At 43.4% G+C, this 21,374-nt stretch overlaps 1 protein-coding gene across 3 annotated transcripts in view; it reads left to right on the top strand.

Moving 5' to 3' along the window:
- LOC117446291 (eukaryotic translation initiation factor 4 gamma 3-like) overlaps positions 1 to 21,374 on the top strand; it is a 60,451-nt gene that overhangs the window by 18,796 nt on the left and 20,281 nt on the right. For 2 of the 3 annotated variants that reach the window (XM_034082405.2, XM_034082397.2), the window contains exons 7-23: positions 1,700 to 1,720; positions 4,279 to 4,458; positions 5,478 to 5,589; positions 5,746 to 5,906; positions 6,731 to 6,856; positions 7,881 to 8,031; positions 8,567 to 9,328; positions 10,576 to 10,664; positions 13,136 to 13,424; positions 13,566 to 13,690; positions 14,771 to 14,890; positions 15,485 to 15,643; positions 16,635 to 16,832; positions 17,805 to 17,951; positions 18,085 to 18,321; positions 19,146 to 19,250; positions 20,733 to 20,871. In XM_034082405.2, coding sequence (XP_033938296.1) covers positions 1,700 to 1,720; positions 4,279 to 4,458; positions 5,478 to 5,589; positions 5,746 to 5,906; positions 6,731 to 6,856; positions 7,881 to 8,031; positions 8,567 to 9,328; positions 10,576 to 10,664; positions 13,136 to 13,424; positions 13,566 to 13,690; positions 14,771 to 14,890; positions 15,485 to 15,643; positions 16,635 to 16,832; positions 17,805 to 17,951; positions 18,085 to 18,321; positions 19,146 to 19,250; positions 20,733 to 20,871 — 3,121 coding nt within the window. The remainder of the gene's footprint in view (positions 1 to 1,699; positions 1,721 to 4,278; positions 4,459 to 5,477; positions 5,590 to 5,745; positions 5,907 to 6,730; positions 6,857 to 7,880; positions 8,032 to 8,566; positions 9,329 to 10,575; positions 10,665 to 13,135; positions 13,425 to 13,565; positions 13,691 to 14,770; positions 14,891 to 15,484; positions 15,644 to 16,634; positions 16,833 to 17,804; positions 17,952 to 18,084; positions 18,322 to 19,145; positions 19,251 to 20,732; positions 20,872 to 21,374) is intronic. The other variant, XM_071203199.1, reaches the window with a different exon arrangement.

The following is a 21,374-nucleotide window of genomic DNA, read 5'->3' as shown; positions in this document are numbered from 1 at the left end:
CTCAATAAATAACAAAGAAGACCTTTGACCGGCACTTTTATAATTTTGTCCGGAAGATTTCAACTTTAATACACGCTGACTGGCGAAAAACTCTGCCCGGTTCCCTCGGCCCCCACCGCGGAGAATAAACAGAAGGGCAACCATGACAACCTTCTTCTTCGCTGCTTTTGTGGAGGAAGTTACAGCGCCACCTACAGGCTCCTGCATATGTACTGCAGCTTCTCCAGCGGTTGGAGCTAAACGGAGCGGTCTCGTGTGGGCAGACACTATCCGGATAATTATTGCATGTGGACGGAAGCCGTTTGCGATTGCGTTTGCGTTAATCCTATGCGTTTAGCCGTTTTCGTCCTCGTGGGGCCGCAGCCTTATTCCCACCCCAAGATGTTCCTTGTGTAACTTGTTTTCTAACATCCTCACCTTCTGGATGCTTCTGTGTGGACAGACTATTAATAGTGTCGTGTCAAAGTGTGTCGGGTGTGTTTGCCCTTGGGAGTTCGTACAAACACATTTACACACATACAAGTGCATGCTCTGGCTGTCACAAACTGGCGCTGGGATCACTTGTGCCACCACGGAAGTGGATTCGGAAAGCAGACGAAGCCAAACAGTAGCCTTTTATACCGATGGTGAAAACAGCCATTGTCCCCCTGAAACACACTCAATGCACAGTAAAGGCTACATAGAGATCAGGAAATGCATTCATTTGGCTCAAACATAAGTTGGTCTTCAAACAAGGGTCATCATTATTCAAAAAGATTCCCTCCACTTGTGCATGAAACTGACGTTTATGGATTTCAATCACAGCGTGTGAACCAAAAGGTCACAGCAAGCGGTTATTACACTAAAACAACTGTTGTTTAATTCAGAGAGCTATTCAGAGTGTAAATAACACTATTACATGTTTTCTCTGGGTTGGCCCCAAGTAGCAGAAATGTCACATAATCATTTGGCATTTCCACCCTTACAATCCCTGTATGCTGGCAGTATTTGTGGTCAACATTTCATATCGTTTACCCTTTGCAAATCACGTACAGCGTGTTGGAACGCTAATTACATAGTGATGTCATAATGTTACTAAAGTAAACAAAGGTGTCCAATGGAGGCGTTTCAGGCGGGGGGAGTGTGGGAGAGAAACTCCCTTTGGAGGGAACTTTGGGATTTTAGCCTTAGCAGAGCATTTACATGCACAAAAACCTATTTAACACACAACAGGGAACGGAAAACCGCAAAAAGCATTGATTTATATCATCCATTTGAGCTGCCAGGCTATCAGGGCAGTGAAGTGATACCTATCAGCCCCCCCCCCTGGCAGAGAACACTTTGTGGCGCAGGGACTGCACGATTTGCGGAAAGTAATACCAGTTGGAAGTAAAGTGTGTGTTTGGGTGAGACAGGATTTTGTGGACGGAGGATGTAAGTGCAACCGTGCATGTTATGTGAGGGTGGCAAATGCTGATGTGACATTTTCACTGAAGCTTTTTTCCACTTTACCACCCACCCCAAGGACACACTTTTCTATTGTTCGAGGTATGCTTGCCAATCAAAGTAGCTCAGGACCAGTTTCAGGTAGAGGGATATAATTGGGTAGTTCCCTGCCTTGATGTGTGTGGGTGACTGATTGCCTGCTTGTGTTTGTATTGAGTCACCAGTACCAGTCTCCCATTGGCTTTTTCTCTCTTCCCTGCTTTCAAAACTCAAGGGAGGATTCAGGCCCATCCAGGTAACATTAACGTCTCCCTGCAGACCTGCATGGCATGATGAGGATCATCCTCAAATGATCCCGTTCCTCCTGACTTCTATCCCCATGCACCCCCTCATCTTCACCCCAGTGTATGCTCAGCAGAGAGATCAATGTATCATCATTATTTCCTGCCTTTTATGTAGAGGATCATTACTGCACCTTCATCATTTTGTAGTTTTCCCTCCACTCATTACTCATCTTTAATTAGCCTGCACAATTGAATGAACAGCATGCGGAATGATAGAGATAAGTGCATTTTCTGTATCACCCATGTATTAAGAATGTGTCTGTTAATGTCTTGTGCCAATTGGAGGTATGTATGGTTTCAGTGTTGCTGGAGAGCACACTTATTGTTTCAGTGAAGCACTTTTTTTTGTTGACAGTGTTGAAAAGTTGTTTTGTCTGTCGACTCATATTTCTTGCTTTGACAGACTGTCTTTAGGGTAGCTTGTAATGAACAGCTTCCTGGTCCTTTCCCAAATGTCCACAGGGCTATTTGCAATAAAGCCATTAAACCTGATTTATTATGTTAACGGTGATTTCCCTCCTGGGTATTTTTAGAGTGCTTTACAGCATTGTTTATTCTTTCTTTCACTGGAGCCCAGTGTGACTGCGCTTGGGACATTCCCAGCATGAGCCCTTAGTTGCTTGGAAGTCAGTCAGCTGTTGGTAGTAGTCTTCCTTTTGTCCAAACACAAAACCTGCCCATTAATAAACGTTTTCACTGATTGTGACGTGCTGTATTGAAAAGTAGCTGCATCCACTAAGAGTGTGTTTTATGTGAGGCTTGAGAAAAGGCCATATTGCTGCCTGATGAAGAAAGCCATGCTGTGTCTGTCACACATTCAGCACAACTGCAACGTTGGCCAAGCTGCTCACACACACATACAAAGGTATTCAAAGCCATTCAGCTGGCCAAGAGTTTTTATTTTATTTTCTACAGCTGTGTGCAGCTTGTTTACAGTTGGCAGGCTGGCCACAATAATACCCTTTTTTTAAAAAGAGACAGCTGTGTGTAAATGAGCTCTTAGTTGTGCTCCTGACGAGTAGGACGGCACTTTCATCATTGTATGAATGTTGACTCGTAGTGTAGAGCTTTGAGTTGTTGGGAGACTGTTACACATGTAACATATATAAATATGATTGAGATTATTCATTTTAAAAACAGATTTGACATCGTAGCGATAACAGACATGGGATATCCAGCCTCGTTGTTAAGAAGCTGTAACGGTGAAGAGATTTGGCAACAGACCAGTGAAATTAGGAGAGATTATAGCTACCAGAAAAAAGACGTGTTTCCAGCCTTATATTTAAAGTATCAACAGAGCTTGCCTCCCAAATGTGCAGCTGGAGGAGGGCAGCCGTGTGGGCAAAGGCTCGACCACCAAAAGAGTTCTTATTAAATCGAGGAATGGTAAAGTAACCAGCATCAAGGGAATGTAAAGGGGTGATTAAGTGTATGGGGAAATAAAGCTGGATATATTTGAGGCAGCCACTCCATTAAAAGCCTTTAAAGGTAAGAAGGAGGCTTTTGAAATCAGCTCTTGCATGAAGTGGTTAGTTAAACCAGAGGAATCGTCACCGGTGTTATATGGTCCAACTTTTTAGATTGTGCCAGCTGCATTTGGGACCAATTAGAAACCTGTTGTTCCTGTGAAACTAGGCTCAGTAGCTGATGTGTAGCCTAGCTTTTCAATCTGTTGTTGCTTAACTATTACGTTCTCAAGGTGTCAGCTCACGATACCTGAAACATCCCTTCACACAATGTATTGCAGCTAGTCTCCATTCAGTTAGTTAAACATTAGTTAAACGTTAGTTAAACGTTAGTGAAATGTTCAACCACTTCAACCATTTATATATGTCTGCCTCCCTCGCATCTTCATAATGATAATAACAAAAACGTCAAAATAACCTTCATGAAGAATACATCGTGAAGGTCTAGAATAATCACGACAGTTCATTCTGATTACTGTTTTGTTTCACGGCTTATGTGCTGTGCTTTTTACTAAATTGTTCCTCAATACGATTTAATGATGCTTTTAAAGCTTCTAGTTAGTCCATCCTAGGCGTGTAGGAGGAAGTATTTAGGTGTCTAAACAAAGAGCGGTGCTCCCTGCTTTGTCCATGTCATGTATCTGATTCATGATAGTGCTTGCCAGTTAAATACAGTTTTAGATGTTAAGTAAAGCAAATCATGGTGGAAATTATGGATTGAAAAGGCATTAAATCGTAGTATAAAAGTGTGCATGGCTGCCTAGAAATCATTTAGCCTTTCATCCCTCAGTCTGAATGAGAGTGTAGAGGAAGTCGCGGTGCTGGGGCTTTTTTTCCCTCGTTTTTTGTTACGCTGCTGATAGAAACCAGGACTCTCACTGTGAGAAATGTGTAGGCCAAATGGTGGAGACATGTAAGAAAAACAGTACCTGTTTGTGTTTTAGACAAAGCACGGCAGCATGTGGAAGTGGGACGGCCGCCTCCTGGATAGCACTAAATGTCTCTTGTTGTTCCTCTGGGTTTTCTTCACATGTTGCCTTCAGTTTTTCCAGAGGACTCAGATGCAGACTGCGAGGCCCACCATCCCTACTAACATCCCCTCCTTACGGCCCGGCTCCCAGGCGCCTACAGCAGCTGTCTACCCCACCAACCAGCCCATCATGATGACCATGGCCCCCATGCCTTTCCCCTCCCCACAGGCTGCTCAGTACTACATCCCACAGGTGACACAGGCAGACTGAACTGGGTCTCACAATTACATTTGGTCTTATACCTCAGTTCGAGCTATAGTTGTGTGTGCACATCACTTCTAAAAATATGATTTGATTTTGTATTTATTAGGATGAACAAAATGTTCAATTTCAAAGATGCTTTAGCAGTTTCAATGATTCGTATTGAGTAACTAGTGAGAACATGTTCTTTGGCTGCAATCTGTTCAATCATCATGGATTGAACAGATTGAAGGACAATATTTGAAGTCATTTTGTAGGTTTTATTTTTTGCAATAGATTTGAGTTGGATGAGGAGAATGAAGCCATCCGTTTGTTAATATGAAGCATCAGACATTTAACAGTTGGCTTACCTTAGTACAAAGTCTGGAATCAAGGATAACCTCTCATTTCTATAATGCTACTGCACTTGGCCAAGAAATAGTCCAGAACACAATGCCCGTACAACCACAATATTACGTTTTACGCTTTAATTCGGATACAAAATAAAACAACAGGATATTATTTTGTGATAATTGAGCTTTACGAGTCCTTGCTGCCAGATTTAGTTATGTTTTAAAAAGGATAGCTGTTTCCCCAATCTCCTGTTTTTAGGCATCACATTGAGCAGGTATGAGATCATAGGAAACACACTTATCCATACCTCAGTTCCTGCTATGTTTGTGTCTTCTATTGAATGTATAAAAGCCTTTTTCTTTATATAGTTCAACAAATAATTGTATGCAGAAATTAAGAAAACATCATCTAATTTACCTTCTGTAAAGCACCTGCAATTATCTTTCTTTTGGTGCTGTTAAGATAGAGAAATCCTCTCTGGCTGCTGCTCCTATGGGTTGCATTTGAGTGAATTCTAGGACCACCGTTCATATCATTTGTCTACGAAGAATTTGAAAGACAGCTTATCTAAAATCTCACAGAAGGATGATGATGCAAATGTGAAACATAGAAAAAGATTTCACAGATTGCAAAAGTGAGCATGTGTTAAGCTGCCTCTCTTTGTCCTCTCCTTGCAGTATCGCCACAGTACGCCCTACGTGGGACCCCCTCAGCAGTATTCTGTACAGCCTCCGGGGTCCGGCGCCTTCTATGCTGGGCCGGGGCCAGGGGACTACTCTTCCCCATATCGTGAGTCATTAATTGAACCCTGCAAACATCAATTATTATTCCTATGCCACATTCTAATCTGAATTGACCCCAAATACACGGTCAGCCTTGTTTTCCTCCAAAGCACGGGACTGTTGTGCTGATATCAGTTTCCTCCTCTTTCCTTTCTGCATTCAGACCCCCTCAGGTACCACCCGCCTGTCTCACCCACGGTTGCCGCTCCCATCCCCACAGCTGTTCCCCAGTACTACCCCGGACAGTCTGTGTACCCCCCCTCACCCCCCATCATAGTGCCTACACCACAGCAACCTCCACCAACCAAGCGTGAGAAGAAAACAGTGAGTACCTTAGGTCTTTTGTCCAAAACGGTACATATTTGACCAAATCATTTCTTTTTGACTCTGAACCTCCAGCAATTGTCAAATTTGTAATCTTTTCAAAACAAAGCCACTCTTCTAAAAAGTTAAAAAATCCTTTAATCAGATGGCTATATTTTCTGGTGAAATTCTAAAAAACAATGCTTGCACACGTTAACATGGATATGAACCAACTCTTATGTTTCCTACCACAAAGCAAATATAGTCAAAATACAAATTTGAATCTGTGTTAGTAAAATAATCTTCTGTAAAGGCAGATTAAGAAGCTGCTCTGTAGCCTCGACGATATCATGATTCCCATCACAAAATGTGGATTTTCAAACTTCTTAAGAGATGTTTTGATTCTGAATTCAAATAGTTTGTATTCCTCATTTGCTGACTTTATCACCTGCGCTTTGATTCGCTCTAGCTAAACAGCTGGATGCACTCAACTCTCCGTGTTCTGTGCTGTCTTAAAAGTACCAAAGCTTACCATTTTAAATAACATATGGACCGTATCACCTTAAGACAGATTGATTAAAATGTACATCTGCAGGTTTTTATTGGTTCAATTAAAACACAATGCAAAATTATAATTTCTCTTTCTATGTTCTATGGTGAAATACTTAGGTTTTTTTAATTGAAGTGTCAGTGACTCATTTCCTGTTCCTTAAATAGAATACCTCAGGCTCTGGTTAGTGTATACCGCTACAGAGGAGAAGCATGCTTCCAACATATCTGATGCAGGGTTCCTCTCAAACTCGTGTGCTTTAGTGTTTTGTTTTTGTGTGCCATTGTCCGCCCAGATCCGTATCCGTGACCCCAATCAGGGCGGCAGGGACATCACAGACGAGATCATGGCAGGGGGTTCAGGGAGCAGGAATTCAACGCCTCCTATTGGCCGCCCCTCCTCTACCCCGACACCCCCACAGGTATGGCTCTCTGACACGCTCATCTACTGTAGTTACAGTTGTGTTAGTGTAGCATTGAGAGCAGCTGAATAGACTGGAGCTGAGGAGAGAAGGCGTCTCATGTTGCAGTGTGAGCTCCAACCCTCTCCACCACGTGTGTGACATACAGGATACGGCCTGTGGGTCTTTCATTTATGCGGACATCTTGCCTTCTCATAAGTAATTCATGATGGCTTTGAGTCCAGAACATTCCTCTGGACTTCACATCGTCTTAAAGCACTTGTTTTAATGTGTTTCTGTTCTGCAGCAGTCTTGGGTTTTGTTCCTGGGACTGTTCAGCTAAACTTGGCTCTTACTTGATTTTCTCCTAATGAATTCAATGTACTCTTGTTCGTAGCTGTTCTAATCCAACACCTGCTTATTTTCTATCATTGTTTCTACTTGCTGCATATGTTCTGTATGTATTCTCCTGCGTCTTCTACAGAATCCGCTCAGATTATATTTCATATCCCTTCTGTTCATAACAAAAAAAGCCCTGCCACCCCAATTAGATGTATAACATGGAATCCAGCAGGCTCTGGGTCAAATGACAGGAGTTGGAAACAATGCACTATTGCTATTGGCACTTTAAAAAGAAACGAAAACCCAAATCAAACGGCTTCCCTGGATTCTGAAGAAGGACGTTGTGACTTCTTCCTCCTGTGGATGTTAACAGTCTTTCCTCTCTTTCTCTGTCTTTTTGTGCCCCTCTTGATTTATTTTTCCCTCCATCTTCTCTCCGCTCCTCTTCCTCTGCATTGTTCTGAGCCGTTCTGAGCCGTTCCCCCCCTCCTGCTATTTCTCCCACATTGATCTTTATTTTGTCCTCTGAATCCATCCCCACCCCATCGGGCTCCTTGTTTCGGCTTTAAATCTTGCGTTTGGGCTTGTTTGCTTATTTGTTTGTGTGCTTGCCTCCACATCTGGGCCTGTCTCTGGTTTTCTGTGTTGCTAGTTTTTATGGCCGCACCCTCATTATCCTCACATTTTCTACCTCAAATCGCAGCAGCAGCCGAGCAGCAGCCAGACTCCAGAGCAGCCGCAGCCGCCGCCGCAGCAGCAGGCCCATCCTGGGGGCTACGCACTGGAGCCGCCGCAGCCACTACAGCCACAGCAGCCGTCCACCACTACGGCTGCAGACACCAAACCAGGGCCAGGTCTGCACCAACATCCCCCCTCTGTCTTTAAAAACACAACTCCCAACAGTCTATACATCTTGTTATTTTGACTTGGTTTTTATGTTTAAATAGCACAAATATGACATCAGACCATCAGTAATATTGATCTATTTTTGCTGTGTCATTCCCTTCCATTGCAAGGCTATGTCTGAGGTTTTATTTTAGTCCTCCTGCTACTTCAGTATCACTCTTTTGCATAAACAATGATTTCCAAACACATGCCTTGTATCAGTTTCCTTTCCCCCATAACACGCTGCACATGAAATGCTTTCACTTTCATTTGACTATCAGAAATCAGATGGGCTCCCTGTTCTTCCAGTATTTAGCTGGAACATTCCACCAGCATTTTTTAAGCAAAGGTTTTGGAACCAGTTCTTTGTTTGTGGAGAATGTTGTTGTTGTTTAGATTGTTTGCTTTGTGAACTTAATACCCATCCATGCACCTTTACCCAAGAAATCTACTTAAAGAGACTGTTAAGTAAAATATGTGTTTTACTGAACTTTCTCCTTCCAGATGATACGCCAAAACTGGAGCCAGTTGTCCAGAAGTCTTCCTCGCCTGTGCTTGTGCAGCCTGAAGCCCCCGTAGAGAGGCTCCAGGCCAAAGCTCCCGCAAACGAGCCCTCTTCTCCCGTCGAACCAGAGCTTCCCTCCCCTGCTTTGATGAGCGCCCCCGTCACTCTCCCTCTTTCAGTGGCCAACAACAGTGAGCGTGCCCCAGCCAAGGAATCCACTGCATCAGCCTCTCCTCCCTCCCCCTCGGTGGGGGAGCACAAGCCACCTCAGACCACCAACACAGACAAGCCTCTCTCCGACGCCCTACGGAGTCCGGCTGCCTCTCCAGCGCCGGCTCCCAAGGCTCTGAACGGCCTTGCAGACCCCGGTGCTGAGCTGGACACGCCGGAGCCTTCTCTCCTGCATTCAGCTGCCCCCCAGCCCCAGGCCTCGGCCCCCGCTCACAGAGAGACCTCTTCCTCTGACGCTTTGCCCTCTAACGTGAGCCCAGAGGTGCCCATTGCTGCTGTGCTCGCCCCTTTGGCCCCTGTGGCTGTGGTGCCAGTCACCCTGACCTCAAGCCCAGCCCCCGCTTTGCCAGTTTCGCTGCCCCCCGGCCTTCCGCCTCTAGTGCAGGCCACAACAGAGGCCGAGGAGCCGAGCAAGAGCTTAGACACTAAAGACCTCGTCCCCAGAGCGGGGACGGAGGCACACGGAGACATTACGGACAGCAAAACAGAGGCCCAGCAACAAGCACTCAGCAGCAAGAGTCCCACTACAGGTACTGAGCTTCCTGCAGGCTTTATTGTTCTCCAGATCAGCGCTTTGTTGTGTTGTGTGTTTTGACTGCAACAAAGGAGCAACAACTCTTTCCAGCTTCAAAGGAGATGCTGTTTTATGAGAACTATACTTTTTATGGTATTATGCCAGACATCAAAATTACTTGGCCATATCATTTACGCAGTTTTTTTATGAATGGCCATAAAGCAAATATTGAAGATTATCTCATCAAAACAGTGTTTCAAATGTATTTGTTACCCTTAGAGCTCACACATTTACTCCAAATATCTGTCATTATATCAATATCGGTATATCCATTTATAATCGACTATTAATTGAAACTGGAAAGAAAAAAATACAAAATTGTTTCTAATTTCAGACTTTCTCCTTTTTGTCAAAAAATATAATTGGGCTCTGCAAAGTGTGATGGACGTTTTATTGACTTGATGAATCCATCCAAATAACCTGCAGATATCAATAATGAAAATAATCCTTAGTTGCAGCCCTAGTGCTATGATTACTTTCTCATCTTAATATTTGTATTTGCCAAGAAAATCACAACATTCGAAATCAAATAATAGCTAACAGGTAGGAATCTTTTTGTGAACAACTATTATGGTTTGTAAAATGCCCCACAAAGTGCACCCTGGTTCACATACATGGAACAGGAAGTGGTGACGTAGCTCAGAGTCAGCTGCAGAGCGACACCTGACAAACAGGTAGAACAGATATTGACTTGCTGACTGTAGAACTCAACACCTGTCATCATAACCTTCACCCGTGTGACACTTCAAAATCATGAGGAGTCACTTCTTGCCCTTTAAAATCCTTACAAATGTATTTACTCGATCAATGCATAACAAATCCTAAAGAGCACACAACTTGAGAAAACAAAAATATAAAGTATAGCAATTCACTTTTAATTGAGTCTTTTTGTCTCCTAATCTCCCTAAAATACTTTTTTTTAAAATAATATTCAATATGTGTTTCAGTTTGGTGGGCGAGGTTCATCATATTAAAAATTGACTTAAATGTGATTTTATGCTATTTTCTGGCATTCCCTCCATTTTAGATATCTCCTATCCATTGTAGGGTTAAAGAAAACCCAGATTCTACCCAGACACAAAGGCATCCAAACATATTCCCTTACACCGACACAAAGGCATCTTGCCTTCTAAACACTTTTAAATCCATTGCTGTTGTGTTGTTTGGCTGATTGCATGCTCCCGCTTTTGTATTTCCCTGCAGTAAATCAGACTGCTTCTGCTATACCAAAGACCTGGAAGAAGCCAGATGAAGGGATCTCTGCTGTAGACGCACCTCACAAGGAGGACGAGGTAAGAAAAGAGGCCGAACGCTGCTCACCCTGCAAGATTCAAAGACTAACCCATCTTCAGCAAGAATTTAAATTCTAACCATTCACTGGTCTTAAATGAGATGAAAGTTTTGAAAAGGTCACCTTCAAATGTTGACAAATACCCTTCCTACTTTATGAGCATTTTGTTGATATATCATTTTTGGAACAAAGCTTTTTGAAATCCCTGAAAAGTATCTCAGGACAGAGAGGGTGGAAGAGAGAGAAAAGAAGGACAAAGTGGGCAATAGTTCAAGTGGAAAATGTTTCCACGTGTGGGGGGGGGAGCAGACTTAAATGACTTTTGGGTGTCGTTATCGTTCGTTGAAGAACATTTTTTATTTTATGTAGAAATACAGGGATTGCAAAAAATAAAAACATAACCACCTGCATTTAAATATCTTAGAGCAAAAAGAGTATATCCTGATTCCTGTGTCTATAAGACTTAATAGCTTCACAATTTAAATTCAACATGTTTTTACCAACAATGGATGAAAGTGAATATTCCTTTTTTTGATGCGTTAATGGTATATGTACAGATAGTATTTTAGATGAGGACAATGGAGTTGTGTAGAAAATCAAACCAGCATAGCATGACCCGACTGCTTGTACTGCTCGCTGCAACAGGCCTATTGTGTTCCTTTTTTCCTGCCTTATCTGTCTTTTTGTTTGTGCCTGACCAATTCTGCCCTCTCTGCTTTTATTTATTTATTTTCCACTCCTGTATTTGTACCCATTCTTTATGTCCACCTCTTCTGCAGCTCTAAACTGCTGATTGTTCAGTTCTATGTGCGGGTATTATGCTGCAAATACATTACATTTGATATAACTGACGGTGTTATCAAAATACTCATACAATATAGCGGTGCAGGAATGAGTCTTAAAACCCAGGAAAGAGATGTTCAGGTTTTGTATTACGAGTTCAATTACGTGTATATAAATATAATATAAATATAATTTAATTTGTGAATATCCGGAGCTTCTTGGTGCATTTGCTAACAAGTGACTAAATAAACTACTAAATAAAATCACCCAATAGCTTGGTTTCAGTCACGTGACTTCTACGACGCGCGAAATTCAAGTGGAGGTCAGGAAGTGAAAACGCAATCATTCATCAACGCAGGAATCGTGGAGGACACCGACTATGACACTATGTCAAACAATTAAATGAACCTGCACGCCGCAGATATCGTGAAAAAAAATCACAGCACACATCGGATACGATCCGTATCAGTTGAAAAAGAGCGACTTTTCTCGTGATTTATCAGATTTGCCCGCTGTCGAGGCGATGGATATCACCAGCTACCTCGTCCTTCATACCATACTACACGGCTAGCCAAATGAAAGCGTATAAAAGCCTGGAAGCTTTCAACTACTTCGTGTGTGGATGGGTGAATAACCTCGGCACCAAAAAGGCATTAAACAAATGTCGCCTTGTTTTTTTTTCAAGTGCGCCGTTAGCTTAGCGGTGGTGTTGCACAGCCCTGCGTAGTTCATTCACAGCCAAACGTTAACTTTTTAATCCTGGCGATTGCCTTTTAGGTTTTAAAAAAAGGTATATATGGAGATTATCCTGCTGAGCAAAATGTGTTAAAGGTGGGGTAGGTACATTTGAGAAACCGGCTCGAGATCGCTAGAATTTGAAAATACACAACCGGAGAAAATCTGCCACTTCCTTATAGAGCCCCTCCTCCAACACACACGAACGCGCACATGACCAATGAGGGCACGAGATAAGTTTGTGCCCCGATGGAAGGCTGACAGGCAGGTAGGCCATCCAATCGGTTGTACTTATTACAGTATTACGGCTTCTACAGATGACATTTCTTTTATGGATTTTTTTTGTCAAAGCACTTCAGATATTCATTGCTATCGGGATGTTAAGAGAATTCCATGGAATATATCAAAAAGCGTATCTCGAGCTGGTTTCTGAAACTTACCTATCCCACCTTTAAGTTTCATAAATATGTGTGTACCACAGAGCTTTCTTTCTGCATTATACCCAACATTCAATAGAGAAACCCCATTGCTTTGTGACTCCTTGCAATGCTATTTCCCGGTTTGGCCTACACAAATACATCATCACTGCACCACTCTATAAGTGCAAGCAATTATGAGGATACACATTTTAGTATAACAAGAATCTGGAAAAGACATTAGCTTCAAACAAGCCAAACCATTGTTAGTGCAACCACCTTTTTCTCTTATAATTTTAATGGCAAATATGCAGTTGAAATAGTTTCAGTCATGTGACAGTTTCTGCTGTCCTGATATCAATAGGGAGCTCATTTCACCATTAAGAGCCAGGCAAGCAGGCCAGTTTTGATCACAACGTGAACAGGCTGGGGTGAGAGCCAAGGGACTGCAACTGATTAGCTGTTAGGAGTTCATATCTTACTGAATCAAAATAATGCAGAACATTAAATCCAAAAACGGAATGTTGCCTCCTCACAGGACGAGCCCCGGCCAGCGGAGCCTCCTGCTGTGGAGCAGGTCCTGCCCTCGGCCCCTCTGAGCTGCAGCCCGGGGCCCCTGCCAGCAGCCCTCACCTCCAGCCCTGCTCCAGCTCCTGCCAGCAGCCCAGAGGCGGACGGGACGCCCGCCGCCCCCGAGGAGAACGGTGAGGCCGAGACGGAGCCCATGAGGAACGGGGCAGGTCACACCTCAGAGACAGAGAGCAGCGATGGTGGAGCCACCCCCGCTGACAAGGAGAACTCCACAGGGGCCCCACAGGACATCGAAGGTTAGAGAGGCAACACTTTTATTAGCAAAACTCTCTTTGCCATTAAGAGCTTTTATATCCAGGATTGAGTTATTCTCAGTTCAGTCTCATATGTATGCATTTGTTCTTTGTCTTTTTCTCATTCCCTACTTGGTGGTCCAGACCTGGCTGAGCCCGGTGGGAAGCGTCAGTATACCAGGGACTTCCTGTTGGGCTTCCAGTTCATTCCCGCCTGCATACAGAAGCCCGAGGGTCTCCCACCCATCAGCGACGTGGTGCTGGACAAGGTGAGAAAGCTGGTCCCTGCAGATATGCCCGTTAAATAGTCAGACCCCTGTCCATAAACCTCCAAGCGCAACATTAACCTCCAAATGATATTTAAATAATCTTTTAAGTCCAATTATGTGGTTTCCGCTTCTAAAGATTTGCTGCACTTTTTAATTGTTTCAAACATTATAATTTCAATGTCATTTAGTTTTAGACGTGGTTATTGGGACAACAGTAGCAGTTTTAAAATCCACCTCGGGCTCTGGACAAATGTGTCATCATTTTGTAAGGGTTTTAAAGACGAAGCGATTAAGCTACTCAATTATATATCTTATGAACTAATAATGAAACCAGTCATAAGTTGAAGCCCTAGTTCTGAATAAACTCCATGAAACTGGGTTCTTTGTCTGTTGCTCATAGCAACAGGCAATGTTTTACTCTGTTAGCTTGTGTGCACTGGATCAAAGATGCAGCACACAGTTGGGTTCATTCCTCCGATCCACACGTACGTATGGGCGGAGCATATGGCTTGCAGAACTGCTGTTTTGATTCAAATCACATTGCGATTATGTCACTCTTGGCAGTGCTAAGAGTGCTTGAACCTCCCCCACCTCTCCGAAAAAGAACAGCCACCAGACCGGCGATGTTCAATCCCAAAGTCTCGTTTTCTCTGAGGGTAGAAAGTGAAATCTCTCTGGGGAAAGTCAAGGACAGCTGAAAGACAAAGGGCTGGATTTGTTCTTCTCTCCTCCCCCACAACTATCTGCCTCTCTCTCCCTCCTGCGTTCCTTTCTTCCTTCCTTCCCCTCCACATCTGGTTCTGAGTTCGCTCTCTGAATGGCCTGCTGATCCCCCAAGCATGACTTATCACCAGTACAGTGAAAATACATAAACCAAAAGCTGTTAATGTCGTACGACTGTCATTTGCTACGGGTCACCTTTAAGGGACCACTGAGTTAGAAACGCACACACACACTCACACACTTCCCAGGCGGAATCCTTTCACCCTATTCCTACTCTTATTAGGATCACTGCTCCCCCTGCTGTTCAACTCATCATATGTGTGTGACAATGTATTGTGTATGTTTTGTGTCCTGCAGATTAACCAAAACAAGTTGCCATCCAGAGCGGTGGAGTCCAGGGTGATTTCCAGAGGACCCGATTTCACACCTGCCTTTGCAGATTTTGGCCGGCAGACCACCGGAGGACGAGGCGCTGCAGTGAGTCACACCTGCAGACACAACAAAAACACTCAAGCAGCCACAGGCAATCTTAAATTCAAACACATTTGAATGTATTAACATACCCTCATATTTCGTAGAGAACTAGTTGAATAAGTGGGGGGTTATTTAAATGATATCACAAGTCTTTCAGATGTTAAAGTCCTTAAAAGCATTTAAAAGAAGAAATAAATCCTCAAAGTCAGAGAATAATGGGTTACAATTTGAAGTATTTGTTCCAGTTGGTAATTAAGCAAACATCCATATATGGTCATTAGCTGAGACTTCCAATATATCTCTTAACAACACTGTTTTGCTTTTGTCAGAATGGAATAAGTCTCTAATGAGTTGCAGAAAAGCATTTTAGTTGTCTGTTCTGGACAAAGCAGGGTCTATTTAATTAGAGCCGAGGTCATATTTCTAAAATGTCGGTAAAGAATTATTGGAAATTGTTGTTAAAATGACCAGGACGGTCAGCTACTGCGTTATATGTTGTTGTTTTTCATTGCAGACGGGTAAAGGAATACATTGTGCAGTTTGAAACTAGTATCGCAAATGACATTGACGTGCTGTATTCTTTCATTGCATCCACAGCCTATGAACATTGGGGCCCGGCGGCCTCCACCCAGGAAGATCATCATGCACGTTCCTGTTAATGATGAAATTCAGCTGAAGAAATCAGAGAATGCATGGAAACCCATCATGAAGAGGCCGGAAGTCGTTATAGATGATCCTGTGGTGCAAAACACACTGGTACAGACACATATACACAAACACACAGAAAAGATACACAAAAGAGGAGCTTTTCAAACAGCCGCACCAGACTTTGACCAAAAAATCATAGAAAGCAATATTACATTGGTGAGGAAACGACTATTATGCTTTTGGGGGTTTTCCATTTCCTGTAGTTATTAGGGGTGTAACGGTCATCCTTGTACGTAACTGCGAAACCAAAATGTGCCGAAACCGGAGACTTCAATGATGCTGGAGGATTTTCGAGCTCAACTTTATCTGGGTTCGCCATTTCGACAGTTCCTCAAATTACTGACTAAATTTGAACGCATCCCTCTGACCAGCTCTCATAGTATGCCTCTCGTCCAATGAAATGACTTGCTCGCTCTATGACGCGTTGAACCCAATGTGAGCAAATTACTACGACGCAGCACCTGAGATTACTTCCAAAAAGTTGTTCACGTTCTCAATTTTTTACGTTTAACGTTATATTCGTTCGGTACACTTCGGTACATACGTGTACCGAACCGAAGGGCCCGTACCGAATAATTACGGGTAGTAGTTATATCAGTTTTTCTGCATGTAACTGATCGGCAAGGGCTAAAATCCCAAAGTTCCCTCCCACACACTCCCCACTCTGCCTGGAACGCACTCCTTTGTTTACTTTTGTAACACAGTGACATCATTATGTTACACTTTTGGCTAGTGCTCCAACACATTGTACGCTAGGACATCTCTAAGCGTTTGACCAAGCGTTTGACCAATCTCAACAGAGCCTGCTATCCAACCAATCAGAGCAGACGGGGCTCTGGTTTCAGACAGAGGGTGAACAGAGGTGCTGCAGCACAGGCAGGATGAGGAAAACAAAGAGCTTGTTGTGCATTAAAGCATGGAGACACGTCACAGGAGAGCCACTACATCCAAATATGAACCAGAAAGCGAACATAATGGATGCCGGGGTGAATCGTAAAGAATAATGATTGATGTCGTTATTATGACGGATTCCCCTCAGGAGCTCTTCAAGAAGGTTCGCAGCATCCTGAACAAGCTGACGCCACAGAAGTTCAACCAGCTGATGCAGCAGGTGACGGACCTGACCATCGACACGGAGGAGAGGCTCAAAGGAGTCATCGACCTGGTGTTTGAGAAGGCCATCGACGAGCCCAGCTTCGCCGCGGCCTATGGAAACATGTGCCGCTGCCTGGCCACGGTAAGCAGCTCATTGTGTCACCGTTAGGGTGCAGAAGCAGACAGGAAGTGAAACATTAAGCTTACCTCAACTAGGGTGCATTTAAGTACACCTATAAGCAAACTTTCTTAATCTTACAGACTGCAGTTTATTCTGTGTGTGCGATCCAATTTGCATCTCAATGTTCAGTCAACTAGTCTCTAAATGTGTCGGCTGCAAACAGATCGATGGGTTTGGATTGATATCTGCCCGATGCAACGTAATGCTGTGCAATACAACACAGTTTTGTTGTTAAACGTTTTGGTAGTCAAATATAAAGTCAAGGATTAATAGCTCAGAGGTCCCCTGTTATACTCTCAAAAATATATTATTGGTCTCAGATATATATACTAAACATGTCTCTGAAGTGTTTGGCTCCAAACAGATCATTGCAGCATCCCATAACCCACTCTGTTTCAGCCCTGTTTCAAAAGTGCTGATTCTGTTACTCTAGATGAAAATAAGGAGCCACTCCTCACGACCCTCTGTGGATGCATTTGTTTTGTTTTTAAAAACACAATGTGTTCTAGGAGGGGATTCAGGTGATAAGGTGGGCGGGTGGTTGGTTATTGGTTAATGGTTGCATCACCCAAAAAAACATTGTGACATCACAAAGTGGCCCCAATTCTGATGAAGGCATTTTCAGGACAGAAGAGAGAGAATATGTTTTCCTGAAACTTTCAGAATCTCTTAAAACAGAGCGGCTGCGTATTTATGTATAAAAGACATTAAAAGTGGATTCTGCATAATAGGTGACCTTAATAAGTATTTTAAATGCTATTCACCTACAATGCATTTAACTTAAATACAATAAAAAAGAGCTACCCACGGTTACCCTAACTATACATTTAGCCTGCATGCATACACTATTTAGGGCTTTAGGGTGCATTAAAGTGACTTTTCAACGTAAAGTGACTAAACCTTTAACCATGTTTAACTTGTGTTCCTGTGCAGCTCAAGGTGCCCATGACAGACAAACCTAACACCACAGTGAACTTCCGCAAGCTGCTGCTAAACCGCTGCCAGAAGGAGTTTGAGAAAGACAAGGTGGACGACGTGGTGTTCGAGAGGAAGCAGAAGGAGCTGGACTCTGCTGCATCGGTATGCACTCCATGAATAACTTGAGTGTGAAATCCGATTTCAAGCACGGGGGAGGGAATGAAACTGTGGCAAAGACATGTAGTGAATAACCTGCAGGGTCAGCATTTGTTTAATGTTCCCCTGCTCCCCTCAGACGACAGAGCGCGAGCGGCTGCAGGTGGAGCTGAGGGAAGCCAAAGACAAGGCCCGGCGGCGCTCCATCGGCAACATCCGCTTCATCGGCGAGCTCTTTAAGCTCAAGATGTTGACGGAGGCCATCATGCACGACTGTGTTGTCAAGCTGCTGAAGAACCACGACGAGGAGTCTTTGGAGTGTCTCTGCAGGCTGCTCACCACCATCGGCAAGGACCTGGACTTTGAGAAGGCCAAGGTGAGGAGGAGGAGGAGGAGAAGATAGTTGATTTATTGTATGAGCCAGAAATGATCAACAATTCAATGAGACAACTTCATCCCGTTAAAGGGAAAGTGTGCCTTTTTTCTTTTGATGTCTAATCCGTTTTGATCAGTTCATAACAACACATTCCTCAGTGCGTGCAATATTGACCATGAAAGCTGAATTTGCAGCTGCTAAATCTTTTAGTTTTGTTAAACAGAATGCTAGTTTGCAATACAAGTAAGTTGTTGCCAAAAGCGAAAATGTTGTCCTAAAATATGAGCTCAGAGGATGTGATGGATACGGATAGATGTTCCAGTTGTTTGGCTGACTTGGACATTCAGCTGTGTTTACTGTAGCCAGAGGATCAGCTGAAGAAAGAGGCTGCATTAGCATTAGCTGTGCCTGTGTATACTGCTGGTGGGAACCGCCTTTGCAACAGAAGCTTGTGCCCAATGCATCATGGTACATATCGGCACTGCTTCACACGCACGATAACTCTGCTTTCTTGGTCAATATCTCACAAACTAAGGAATCCATTGCTTCAATTTACTCCATTTACAGTCAACACTGAACGGACAACCTCATGACAAGTGTGGACATTTCCTTTTTATCTGGTCATTTTCTAAACATTGGCTGCTTTAATGTTCAGCCATCAAAGTGAATAGTGGGTGTACATTATGGCTGTGTCAGTTCTAGTTCCAGTGTAGCCTCTGCTCTGAGTTCAGGCTGACAATCTGTCAGGTCAGTGACATCGTGTGGAAAACCCTCAAACAGCAAAGGAAATGTCTCAACGTAACCTCTTGTCTCTCTTTCTTCAGCCTCGCATGGATCAGTATTTTAACCAGATGGAAAAAATCGTCAAGGAGAGGAAGACGTCGTCTCGGATACGGTTCATGTTACAAGACATTGTAGACCAGAGATTGGTGAGTGTGTGATGCCTGTTTATGTTCAGCTCAGCTCTGGTTCACGATGAGGTTCGTTACATTGATCTCTCTGACCTCCTGCAACCTGATATTGAGTATTCTGCTATAGTCTACGACTGCTCTTAGTACTAGACTCCTGGTACTAGGGTGGGTTCAGGGCAGTGAACAAATGTCACTGTGTGCTCTGCATGTGTGACCATTAAAGAGGGGTTCATCCCTCCCTATATTGTATATTGTTATTGAGTTTCAACACCTTTTCAGAAAGATTGACAGGGAAAAAGAACCGTTTAGTCAAATACACTGTAGAACCTCTTACAGCTGGGACCTATTGTGCTTTTTGGGTATTTCCCTTTCCTGTAGTGTGTTATATATAGATTTCAGTGCATGTTAATGGTTTGCAAAGGCTACAAAGTTCCCTCCAGAGGGAGTTTCTCTCTCACACAAATGTCTTCTGTGGAAATTGTATTTAATATGTTCTTGTAAATGATCTTGGAAGCAGTTTAATGTATAATGTTAATTTAAAAATACAAAGCTACAAGAATGATAGCTCCAGCTGGAGATGGTATGTGCCTTACATCTGCTGCATTGTTCCTCCTTATGTAACAAAATGTACTTAATTTGTCCTGATCAGTTCAACTAAAAACATGGGTATTTCCTGGGCACCCAACAGAAGACGAAATGAGAATGAAGAAAAGCTGATTACAAATATCTTAACCTGCTTAGTGTCGTGTGAACGCATTTACATTAGAGGAACACCTGCATTGTAATTCTCTGACATGAACCTAACAAACACAATCTGTTTGAATCAATGCCACGGGGTGTTTCTCAATGTCGAGGACGCTTGCTTGGTAGCACATGTCTTCCGAGTCACTTGCTTCAGAAGCGAGGCAAGAATACTTCCTGGCATTCGGAAAACGAAGAGTGGAACAGGCTAGCAAGTGTGCGTCGTATGAGAGGCCCCGCCTTACATTTTCCACCACAGATTTGGGGAAATTGGTCCGTGCGCAAAGCATTGTGGGGATTTTAAGACCGGAGTCTACACATGTGCAGCCTCGAAATGTCTCCAAACGAAGTACAGCCGGGCTCGGTAGAATTCCAAGTATGCTGGACATTGGAACAGTACTTCGGTGGCACTCGGTGACGTAGTATGCTTGAAATAGTGGCTCTGGAGCAGCTTTACTCGAGATTGAGAAACACCCAGTGTCTCCTTCCAGACGCTGTAATCCCAGTTTGAAGCCCTGCTGTGCTGCAGTCTGAACATCAGTCACTTCAGATCATTGGCTCATTCATCAGTCTTAGAATTCAGATTATTCCTCTGCACTTGACAACGTCATATTTCTGCGCTGATATATCTTCTGTGATAATACCCTACATCCCCCGATGTTTACGGAACGATCTGGACTCGTTTGAAATGTTCCTGATCAGGAAAAGGACATGTTGGAAAATCTGACACTCCTGTTGATTACTGTTCTTATTCTTCAGCACAACTGGGTGTCCAGGAGAGCCGACCAGGGCCCCAAAACCATCGAGCAGATCCACAAAGAGGCAAAGATTGAAGAGCAGGAGGAGCAGAGGAGAGTGCAGCAGCAGCTTCTCTCCAAGGACAGCAAGAGACGGACAGGTCAGCCCGCCCCAAATCCTCTTTAAGGCTCAGTGCTATCGGCACGGCTACAGCGAGTCAGGAAGCCTCTAACATACAGACACACTTCCTGTCCATGCAGCCTGCAGAGATGCTATTGTGCCCAACAGCTGACAGGAAGCCCCCCCCCCCCCCCACTCCCTCCCATCTGTTAGCAGGCCTTTTAATATTTCATCATGTTGAGCACGAAGGGGTCAAAAGCGTCACACTGTCAGCTGTCTTTCAATGAATTCAACCGCTATTAGATTATCACTGATTATTATTTAATACAAATATATCTTATATATACTTCTGATATACTGAATCATCTTTTTATCTTAATACAATGTAATGATGGAACATAATATTAGAACATGGTATGTTTAATTTGTGATTGAAAATAAATAAAAGGACGTTTTCTCGTAAATAAAAATGTTCTTCCGCCAAATGTACCAAAATGAGTTTGCAGCGTGAAGAAGGTTATCATGTCCATTACAACATCACAT

The sequence above is a fragment of the Pseudochaenichthys georgianus genome, chromosome 5 (assembly GCF_902827115.2).
Source record: "Pseudochaenichthys georgianus chromosome 5, fPseGeo1.2, whole genome shotgun sequence".
Lineage (NCBI taxonomy): Eukaryota > Metazoa > Chordata > Actinopteri > Perciformes > Channichthyidae > Pseudochaenichthys > Pseudochaenichthys georgianus.
Note: the sequence above shows the minus strand (reverse complement) of the source record. Positions and strands in the feature narration are given on the sequence as shown.